Source organism: Chelonoidis abingdonii, chromosome 1 (genome assembly GCF_003597395.2).
Source record: "Chelonoidis abingdonii isolate Lonesome George chromosome 1, CheloAbing_2.0, whole genome shotgun sequence".
Taxonomy (NCBI): Eukaryota; Metazoa; Chordata; order Testudines; family Testudinidae; genus Chelonoidis; species Chelonoidis abingdonii.
In genome coordinates, this window is record NC_133769.1 from 371,007,188 (window position 1) to 371,018,774 (window position 11,587).

Here is an 11,587-nt window from a genome sequence, read left to right on the forward strand (position 1 = left end):
CACCTGTCCTTGGCCCCCCATAAGCCACGGTCCCACTCGTGGCCTGGCTCCCCAGGGGGGCATGGACAGGGGTAAGGGGGAGCAAGACTGAAAAGTTTGGGCACCACTGCCATATGCCATCTCTTGAGATACAAACCTGCCCTGTGCTAGCCAGGATCAGGGCAGAGGTGATGATCAGAGAGATGGGGGGGGGGGGGGGGGGCGGGAGAGGATAGTTCAGTGATCTGAGCATTGGTCTGCTAAACCCAGGGTTGTGCAGCTCAACCCTTGAGGGGCCATTTAGGGATCTGGGGCAATAAGCTATCCTGCTTTGAGCAGGGGTTTGGACTAGAACCTCCTGAGGTCCCTTCCAACCCTGATATTCTGTGATTCTATGACACAATCTTTATCACACCAATAGCTTTCTGGGTGGCAAGGCTGCCTTCCTGCAGAAGCAGGGTCATGGCTTACACCTATTGGTTACACTTGGCAGAGGTGAAGCAGCCCGTGTCGATATATCCTCATCAATATTGCAATAATGGGAGCTGATCTGCTGCTCATCACCCTGTCCTACTGCATGGTAGCCCAGGCTGGCTTGAGTCTCCCATCATAAAGCTTTCAGCACCGGTGCTGCCCACATGGGCTTCATCCTAGTCTCCTACACTCCGGCTCTGGTTTGTCCTAACGCCCCACATCGGTCACATCATTGCCCCACACGTTCACGTCCTTCGAGCCAACGTCTACCTCCTGCTCCCTCCCTTGTTAAACTCCATCATGTACAGGGTCAAAACCAGAGACTCATGACCAGCTGAGCCAGCTGCTGCAAAGAAGAAAGGTTCTCGCCTGACGGGTCGGAGCAGCTCAGAGGGCGCGACCCTGGTCACCATGTACATTTCTCTATTGCACTGATGGTTTTTCTGTTTGCAGCCAGGGAAAACTCTAGGCCAGTGATACTCTGACTGAGGCTTGTGAGCCTCAAGTGGTTCTTGAATGTCTCCCACAGCTCTTTGCAGCACACGATATTAAAACACTGGTGATTGAATTATTAACCAGTCAGGAGGGTTTTACTATGTTATTTATCAACTGTAGTTGATATAATAATATTGGTCAGTCATTTTGCTGTGTAAATAATATATATAATTAATTAAATATTTCTCCTCATACTGTTGAGATGTGACTATAAACCAATGAATTCACATGACTGGCTTTTTTGGGTAACATCGATTGCGAATTTGGCTCCTGAAGCACTGGGGCCTGAGAATTGCTACTCTAGTCATTGTGACTAGCAAGGGGGCAGTTTTGCTCGGGTCGGAGAAAAAGCTCCAAACCAGACGCCTGCGATCCTCACCCAGAAGCCCTGGGCCTGCAGAAGCCGGGTGCAAAGCTCCTGGGTTCATGCCTTTTCCTTATAGTTTTGGGCACACTCTGCCTCTGGGTGTGGGGGGGGGAATATTTTGAGAACTAGGTAGAACTTGATTTGTAGCATCTCAGGGCAGAGCCTTTGAGCCGAATTCACCTCCTGTGCTAGCTTTGTGCCAGGACGACTCCAGTGCCTCCCTGCATCACTCGTGATCTCGCACGAGGAGGCGAGCTCTCTCCTGGGGCTGCACCGTCGCTACTTATTACGCTCCAGACCCCTCGGTGCAGCACAGGGACAGTCCCTGCACGTGGGGCCGGCAGGCCCAGCAGGCTGCAGTGCTTCCAGAAGCCTCCCCTAGTGCAAGGGCTGGGCCTGCACTCCAAGCCACCTCCTGGGCCCAGGCCTGCGGCTGTAGTGCTCTGCTGGGCGCTCCCTCGGAGGGACAATGTGCGCAGAGGGTGTCCCAGCCTGCCCCTGTGCAGAGCTCTGCGATTCCCATGCAGCAGGCACCAGCTTCCCCCCAGCAAACTGGTGCCTCCAGAGGTTGCTTTAGCCCCTGCCGCCAGGCCTCTGTGGGGCAGACAGGAAGGCCAGGAGTGTGGTGATCTCAGAGCCAATCTACCCTGGGGGGAAGACGGGGGGCCTCCCACGCTAACCCTAAGGAGCAGCCCCAGGGCACCCCCGACCTACCCTGGGAGGCAGACACAGGCCTAGCCACATCCTCTAGCCTCCTTCCCACCTACATTGGGGGGGGAGGGGGGGGACAACCAGGGTGCGCCTCCTTGTGCTTCCCTTCACCTACCTTAGGAGGCAGACATGGGGTTTCTTGCCCCCACAGGAACCTCCTGACTCAGCTGGACCCATGCCCCCACATCTATTTGCAGGGCAAGCACAGAGAGCCCTGGCTCAGCCAAACAGCCCTGCCATCTACCCTGGGGGGACGCAGGAAGCCCTGTCCATTCCCCGCAGCTAAGCGAAACAAGTCCCCCACCCCCATACACACACCACTCTCAACTGGCCAAGGCTAAAAATCCTGCCCCACCCACCCGCAGGAGGGTTGTGTGAGGTAAGGCCAGGGCAGTCAGGGTCTGGAGGAGGCAACTCCCCATGCTGGCATCATGATGACTGTCTGAATCTCCCACGCACGGAGAAGCAGGACATTCAGCTCCATGAAGTATGGCCCATTCCCTGTGAATGGAGCTAAAGGGGGCGGGTAAATGAGGGGCGACTCCCAGGCTCCATTCTCCTTCCCCAGTGTGAAGGCCCCCTGGCGTGAGAACAGCAGCAGATGCTGGGGCGCTGCCCTGAGCCCATCACCACTTTCCTTCAGCCTCTGAACCCTGGCTGCCCCTGCAGCTTAGGGAACAAGGGGCCATGCACAGAGAAAACTTGCAGCACCACTGCCCCAGTTCTGCAGAGAAATCCTCTACTGGCTGCCAACTCAGCACTTTTCCCCGGCATGAAGTGACCTTCAAAAGGTGTAGGAGCTGTAAGTTCCCCAGCAAGGGCAGCGCTCTGCACAACACCTCACGCTGCGGGGCCCGGAGCGCTAGCTGCTACTGCAGGGGTTGGCAACCCTTCAGAAGTGCTGTGCCGAATCTTCATTTATTCACTCTAACAAGAACATCAACAAGAACACACTGTGCTTGCAACGTAGGATTAAACGAACTAACTTTATTAAAAGTTTTAAGGGAGAGAAACACATAGGTAGGACTCAAAGCCCGTAGTGCTTCCTTCCCCGCGGCTGATCTACGGGGTTGAAACCGAGCATGGAAGTTTGAACACTAAGGGGATGCTTTGAACTGGGTCACTGGGCACTAAGTTTTTTTTCCAGGGAATTTCCTCTACAGTCGCCAAGCGATGGATTTTGGCCCAACTCTCCCCAGGTGACATGTTTAAGCACATGCACACAGATCATTCTTACAGGACGTATTGGACATGGAACTTGTGTGTACTATTGAATTATGACAGTTTAGATTTTGTTCCTTTAAAATGCTCGTGAATAAAATATGCATCCCCTCTCAACCGTCTTCATCCTCTGTCTACCAGGGCCAAACCCTCCAAAGGAAGCTCTCCACCACAAAGGCACAGCTAGTGTGCTGAACTGGTCTCTGAGCTAAGGCAGGACACCCCTGGGACAGGAAATACATTTAGAAATGAAACAAGAGCAAGTGCCATGTCTGTTGGGCGCCACTGAGAATCCAAAGTGCTTCAGACACAGAATTCTGTGACCAAGGAGAGCTGGAACTCTCTGCTAGGATCACATATTTACAAAGCAATTTCCCTCCAAAACATGTGGTTTAGGCCAGGTGTGCACAACAGCCTGGAGGTCAGTGATCTCAGCTCTTGGCAGACTGAGGAGAACAAAGGAAATCCGAGTGCGTGGAGCGGATGGGAACTCTGACTTCATTGAACTGGTCGTCTCTCATGTTCTAATACCCAGAATTAAACAAACAGCCAGGCCTTTATCATAGGACACAGGGAGAGAGAGTCCCCCCCACCCCACTGCAGACAGGCCCTCTCCTACGTGGAAGCAGCAACTCTGTAATCAGAGCCAAACTCTGCAGCACTCTCCCCTCATATTAAGCATCATTATGGTTCCTTCCCAACATGCTAAACTAAGGCATATTTCCATCCATTTCAGCCCACTGGATTTCAGTGGAAAGAGGTGGCCAAAATGCAGCCAAGTAGCCAGCTACAGAGTTCTACGATGCAGCCCACAGCCAGCCTCGTCGTGCCTGTGGAGGGGTTCAGCCCATGGAGAGAGGTCCCAGCATGCAACACTGTTTAGCCCTTCGCACTCACATCAAGCTGGAGAAGGGCCTGCTAGGCTTGCTTGTCTCTAGGGACTAAACGTGTGTCTGAGATGAGGGAAGATGTATCGCCTTCAAGTAATGGGCTGGTGGCCATCTTCCTGGGATGCTCTCACTTTGCTTTGATTGGCTGGTTCCTAGGAGCTGCCCCTCACCTCGAGGCTGGTTTCACTGCTTCGCACGCTTATGTGGTTGGGTGCGTTTATCGTACAGGGCACGCCTCCGGCCCAGAGCCTGTGTGCTTGCCCCCAGTCCTGCGGAAGGAGGGGGCACCATGCTCTGCCCCTTCAAACGTCCTCTCCTCTCCAGTGGTGCAGAAACCAGGACACAGAAAAGGATTCAAAACAGGCCCCAGCTGAGACCACAGGGGGGAGGCCTTAAAGGCAGCAGCTAATGACATATTGGGCTGCATTCATAGGAGCACTGCCAGCAGATCAAGGAAGTGACTATTCCCCTCTATTCAGCACTGGAGAGGCCAGGTTTGCTCCCCCACACACATACTACACAAGAGATGTGCACAAATTGGAGAGAGTTCAGTGGAGGGCAATGAAAATTATGAGGGGGTTGGGACACGTGACTTATGAGAAGAGGCTGAGGGAACTGGGCTTGTTTAGTCTGCAGAAGAGAAGATTGAGGGGGGATTTGATAGCTGCTTTCAACTACCTGAATTGGGGTTCCAAAGATTATGGATCTTGTCTGTTCTCAGTGGTTTCAGATGACAGAACAAGGAGTAATGGTCTCAAGTTGCAGTGGGGGAGGTTTAGGTTGGATATTAGGAAACACTATTTCACTAGGAGGGTGGTGAAAGCACTGGAAGGAGTTACTTAGAGAGGTGGTGGAATCTTTTTCCTTAGAGGTTTTTAAGGCCCAGCTTGACAAAACCTGGCTGGGATCATTTAGTTGGGGTTGGTCCTGCTTTGAGCAGGGGGTTGGACTAGGTGACCTCCTGAGGTCCCTTTCAACCCTGATATTCTACGACAGCAGCTGCATGTTGTTGTGTGTTGCTTCCCCTAGACACTGGAATACATCACATCCCCCTTAACTTTGGGCCAGACATTTGGCTGCTGGGTGCTGGCCCAGCTCTCTTGGTTTCAGCGGAGCTGTACCGTTGACACCAGTTGAGGATACGGCCCATTGTCCGTAGCTAACTCAGTTCCTTGTTCCTTTAGGGTGGGAAGGGCCTCAAATCAGCTGGCTCAGTGCCATTTTTACTTGTTTTGGTCCCCTAAACATTAGGGCAGGAATGACTTTGCAGCAGTTTTGTGGAACTGAACTACCAAGGTAAAGGCCCTCACCTTAGCATGGTCTCACAGTTCTGGGTACGGGCTTAGTGACACCCCTCATGTAGCACGTGCATTAATCTGGTGAGTCTAGTGATGGCAGGGGCTTTCCTTGTTTATTTAATTCCTCATGCGCAGGGGAAGAAGGGGAGGGCAAAAAGAGGATACAGAAGAGAAATCTCGCCTCTGAAGGGTAACAAGAACCAGCTTGAGTCCGTTTTTTTGCCCCTTGACCCCCACCACACTTAGTTTAACAGCATTTGCCCAACTTCCTATGGCTCCATAGCATGCCAAGGTCTCTCTAGCTCTTAGTCCGATTCTGTCTTGCTTGTGATAACCTGTCAGGAAGCAGATGTCACTCTGGGGTTAGATTTCCCTCCTTGCAAGGAAATTTCAGGGAACACTGAACTTCTTGCAGGGGGAGAGGCACGGAGGTGGTCAGCAGTTTCATGTCTGAGAAGTCTCTCCCCCTTAGTATTGACTTGCATCAGCACCGCACACAGTCCTGTGTCATAGGTGTTTCACCTGCCACTAGGGCAACGTGCAGCCTCCCTTGCAATGCTGTGCAACTCCCCTTTCCTCCACCCCATTCGCTCCCCGTGCACTCGCTGGTGGAGGTGGCACAGGCCCTGGGGCTCAGTACACAGGCGGGGTACTCCCTGCGTGTGTCCGCTGGTGCCTGCCCAGGTGGTACTTATGGCTGAAGCTGCGCCCACATTCAGCACACTTGTACGGCTTCTCCCCGGTGTGGATGCGCTGGTGGGCCACCAGGTAGGACTGGTTGCTGTAGATGCGGCCACACTCGGCACACGAGTAGGACTGGCGGTCGCGGTGGCTGCGCTGGTGCATGATGAGGTCGGTGCGGGAGCTGAAGGCCTTGCCGCACTGGGTGCAGGTGAAGGACCGGCTCTCACCGTGCACGCGCTGGTGAATCAGGAGGTCGGTGCGGGCGCCGAAGCTCTTGCCACACTTGTTGCAGTAGACGAGCCTCTCGGCGTGCGAGCGCTGGTGCGTGATGAGGTCAGTGCGGGAGCCGAAGGCCTTGCCGCACTGGGTGCAGGTGAAGGACTGGCTGTCGCTGTGCATGCGCTGGTGAATCAGAAGGTCGGTGCAGGAGCCAAAGCTCTTGCTGCACTTGTTGCAGGAGACGAGCGTCTCGGCGTGCGACTGCTGGTGCACGATGAGGTCAGTCAGGTAGCTGAAGGCCTTGCCGCACTCAGGGCAGTCGTGCACCTTGGCGGCGTGGCTGGCCTGGTGCTGGCTGAGGTCGGCCTGGCAGGGAAAGATCTTTCCGCAGTCGGCGCACAGGCACCATTTGGACTCGGGGTGGGTGCGCTCATGCAGGATCAGGTCGGTCTTGGAGCTGAAGCGCTGCTCGCAGGTGCCGCACAGGAACCAGCGCTCCTTGGGGTGGCACAGCTGGTGCGATGCCAGCTCGGCGTGGAAGCAGAAGCACTTCCCACACTTGGTGCACTTGTAGGGCCGCTCCTCGGCGTGGATGCGCTGGTGACTCAGCAGGGCGGAGTGCGAGTGGAAGCTGTCGCCACAGTCGATGCAGGGGAAGGGCTTCTCAGCCTCAGGAGCCCGCAGGGGCATGGTCGGCTCAGCACCTTCCTCCGAGGCCACGGCTGGCCCAGCATGGGCCTGCTGATGGGCGGCCAGCTCGGCGTGGGAGCCGTAGGAACCGTCACGCGGGGCGCCGCGGTAGGGGCGCTGGCGGACGTGGGTGCGCTGGTGCACAGTGAGCGCTGCCTTGTGGGTGAAGCTCTTGCTGCAGTCGGTGCAGATGAAGACGCTCTTCGCTGTGTGGCCGCGCTGGTGCTCCACCAGGGTGGCGTGCCGCCCGAAGCTCTTGCCACAGTCAGTGCAGATGAAGGTGCGCTCCGCCGCGTGGCTTTCCTCATGCTCGCCCAGGGACGCCACATCTCCAAACCGCCACCCGCAATCGCCACAGGCTAACGCCAGCTCCCCCGCGGGGCGCCTCGGCTGGGAGGCCCTAACGGTTTGCTTCCCAGGGGCTCTGGTACACTCGGTGGGAGCGTCCCGCCTGGTCCCTGGCTGGCTCCCGGGGGTCAGAGGGCTCTTGTAGGGCTTCCCTGCCAGCACGCAGGGGGCCTCCAGCTCCTTAGTATGGTCCTCTCCTGGCCCTTCTTCCTTAAGGGCTTTCGCAGCCCAGTCACCTGTGCAGGGCAGGGGAAAGAGAAGCCAGAGATACTGTTAGTGGCTGCTAAGGCAGGGAACAGCACCAGGCCAAGCCACTTCCCATGGGAGTGCAGTTACCCAAGAGTCTGTGTAAACAGCCATCTCCTCACACAGCTCTGCTAGGGTGCGTTTTTACTGCTTTCCCCGTTATCTGGTGCAGGGACTCCAGTCTCAGTTCTCTCCGTCGTGCCCCTTGCGTAGCCAGGACATCTCTGCAGAGGGCATGGAAGAGGCTGCCATTCAGAGGGAGTTTGCACAGGTGTGCGTGACCATGCAAAGTTGAAGACCGTGACAGTTCAGGCCCAATTCTCACTTGGCACCAGGAGTAACTCCAGGAAAGCTAATGGAGCTACAGTGGTGTCAAATTCGGGCCCGCTGCCTCTGCTGGAGGGAAGAGAGGGATTCTCTTCTGGTTGGGGCATCTTCAACAGAGATGCTAGCGAAGCGCCACTTGTGGGGCCAGCTGCTACCCCGAGTTGCATCTGTGCAGCTCCTCTGAAAGCAGCGTGATCCCCCAGGTGTAAAGAAGCCTGCAGAATCCTTCTAGTCATGAGAACATGAGACCGGCCACACTGGCTCAGAGCAATGGACCATCCTACCTTCTGACATGAGCTAGTCTCACTTGCTTCGAAAGAAATGACCACAACTGGGAAATTATTGAGTGAACCACCCCGTCATCCAATCGCAGCTTCCGGCAGTCAGAAGCTTAGAGACACCCAGAGCATGGGGTTGTGTGCTGACCGTCTTGGCTAATAGCCATTGATGGACCTGTCCTCCATGAACTTATGTAATCCTTTTTTGAACCCAGTTATACTTTTGGCCTTCACAACATCCCCTGGCAATGAGTTCCACAGGCTGACTGTGTGGTGCGAGGAAATTTCCTCCTGTTTGTTTTAAACCTGCTACCTATTAATTTCATTGGGTGACCCCTGTTCTTGTGTTATGCGAAGGGGTAAATAACACTTCTGGATTCACTCACAATATTCTAGACCTCTATCATATTCCTGCTTAGTCATCACTTTTCTTAGCTGAACTGTCCCAGTCTTTTTAATTTTTCCTCATACGGAAGCTGTTCCATACCTCTCATCATTTCTGTCGCCCTTCTCTGTACTTTTTCCAATTCCAATATATCTTTTTTGAGATGGGGCGACCAGAACTATACACAGTATTCAAGGTGTGGGAGTGCTATGGATTTATATAGTGATATTGATATCTTCTGTCTTATCTATTCTTTTCCTAAAAGTTCTTAACATTGTTAACTTTCTTGACTGTCGCTGCACATTGTTTCCAGAGAACTATCCACAATGACTCCAAGACTTCTTTTTTAATAGAATCACAGGACTTGAAGGTACTTGAGAAGTCATCTAGTCCAGTCTCCTGCACTCATGGCAGGACTAAGTATCTACACCATCCCTGACCAGCATTTGGCCAACCTGCTCCTCAATGATGGAGATTCCACAACCTTCCTAGGCAATTTATTCCAGTGTTTAACCACCCTGACAGTTAGTAACTTTTTCCTAATGTCCAACCTAAACCGCCCTTGCTGCAATTTAAGCCCATTGCTTCTTGTCCTATCCACAGAGGATAAGATCAACAATTTTTCTCCCTCCTCCTTGTAACAACCTTTTATGTACTTGAAAACTGTTTTCATGTCCCCTCTCAGTCTTCGCTTCTCCAGACCAAACAAACCTTTAATAATTTTTGTTGCTCTTCTCTGGAGTGATAACAGCTAATTTGGATGCCATCAGTTTGTATGTCTAATTAGGATTATATTTTCCCATGTGCATTACTTTGCATTAATTTACACTGAATTTCATCTGCCATTGTGTTACCTAGTCCCCCAGTTTTGTGAGATCCTTTTGTAATTCTTCTCAGTCTGCTTTGGATTTCACTATCCTCAGGGCTGGTCTACACTGGGGGGGGGGGAATCGAGCTAAGATACGCAACTTGAGCTATGCTATTCACGTAGCTGAAGTCAAAGTATCTTAGTTCGACTTACCTGGCTGTCCTCACAGCGGGGAGTCAACTGCCGTGGCTCCGCCATTGACGCTGCTTACTCCTCCTGCCAAGGTGGAGTACAGGCGTCGATTTACGGATCAATGTATCGCGTCTAGATGAGATGCAATAAATCGATCCCCAATATATCGATCCGGTGGGTAATATGGACATACCCTTAGTAACTTTGTATCACCTTCAAATTTTGCCACCTCATTGTTTTCCCCTTTTTCCAGATCATTTATGACTGTTGAATGGTACTGGACCCAGTACAGATTCATAGGGATTTAGTTCCGTCTGCCTCCATGTGATGTAATTGAATGGGTATGACGAAGTGGAGCTGTTCTTAATGTTTCCTCTGAATACTGTGTGGGTGCTTCAGTTTCTGGCTGACACACTGTCTCTGTGGCAACTAATGACCTGGGCCCTTCCCCACTGCAAGCGGATGCTAAAGGTGTGGGAGAACAAAGAAATCAGGTGCCCTCCTGGCCCAGGAAAGGAACTCAGCAGAGGAGGGGGGGCGGAGGTTGGGGTTCAGTTTGGGGCTGACTGGGGGATGAGGCATGAGTGTAGATGGGGTCGTCTGGCTCACTGAGCCCCAGAAAGGACCTGGCTGAGGGGTCCTGTTTGCTGTAACTACAAGCTCTGTTTTAGACGGTGTTCCTGTCATCTAATAAACCTCTGTTTTACTGGCTGGCTAAGAGTCACATCTGACTGCGAAGTAGGGGTGCAGGACCCTCCGGCTTCCAAGGACTCCGCCTGGGCGGACTTGCTGTGGGAAGTGCATGGAGGGGCATATGCTGAATGCTCCAAGGTCAGACCCAGGAGGTGAAGCCGTGTGAGCTTCTTGCCCTCAAGACAGTCTGCTCCCTGGGAGAGGAGCCTCCCCAAAGTAAGGACTGGCTTTGTGGGGAGCACTTCCAGAGCATCACTCGGGGACTTCGTGACACTGGGACTCTTGTTTGCCTGTTTCTTGCTGGAGGGAAGGATGATGCAGCAGTTAGGCTACTCCCCTGAGACTCAAACTACAGGCTCAATTCCCTGCCACAGCATCTAACGGGCTCTTGTGTCTTTCCAAATCTCCCCCAGTCTCTCTCTCTGACTTGGCTTCCCCCCTACAGGTGTGTGTGAGAATAGCTGCATTAAAGATTGTGAGATGCTCAGATACCAAGGTGACTGGTCCCATGTTAGTACTTAGGCAAAGGAATTTACAAAAAAAAAAAACAACCAAAAAAACCCTGTTTGCTCTTCACATCTCTGGAGGAGAAAATGCAAAGTGAGATTTCAGCACAAAAGAACTGAGGCAAAAGACAGGAAAAAATCCAGTCATTTTCATAGACTAGAATTGTGCCTCAGTGTTCTTTTAATTTTTAAAATCACACATAACAAATGAAAAATACAATCGAGCCCTCCCCTGGAATTTGGTGCAGATCAGAGATGAACAGAGAAAGCCAGAGTTTGAATTGACTGAATTTCCTTGGAGCGATTTCTTTTTCCCCCAAAAATCAAGCAGAGAAACCAGAAGTCACAGGATGGTGACAGAATACAGAGTTCTCACAATAAACCAGGGCTCCTGCCCCGCAGACCAGCACCCAGCTGGACTATGCTGCCTTCCTCGTAGCAAACCCTAACTTCATCCGATTTTTTTTGTCTAGCTAATTTGGGCAACTCCTCAAAACATCCCCAATACATCTCCCAGGTCTGACCAGGCTGGCCTCTGCAGTAACCACACTGAAGTCAGTGGTCTTACACCCAATGGTGAGCTGAAGCCAGTTCCCACCGGTTCGCAGGAACCGGTTGTTAAATTTAGAAGCCTTTTTAGAACCGGCTGTTCCAGGACAACCGGTTCTAAAAAAGCTTCTAAATTTAACAAAAGTTTGGGCAGCTGTCCACCCGCCCCCAGCTCACCTCCCCCTCTCCCCTGAACACTCCGCCCTCCTTCTCCTCCCCCTCCCCTG

At 52.8% G+C, this 11,587-nt stretch overlaps 1 protein-coding gene across 1 annotated transcript in view; it reads right to left on the reverse strand.

Moving 5' to 3' along the window:
- Positions 1-5,529: 5,529 nt before the first annotated feature.
- LOC116839626 (uncharacterized) overlaps positions 5,530-11,587 on the reverse strand; it is a 13,682-nt gene continuing 7,624 nt past the window's right edge. The window contains exon 4 of the mRNA XM_032805737.2: positions 5,530-7,612. Within this exon, the coding sequence (XP_032661628.1) occupies positions 6,069-7,612 (1,544 nt within the window). The 3' untranslated portion in view covers positions 5,530-6,068. The remainder of the gene's footprint in view (positions 7,613-11,587) is intronic.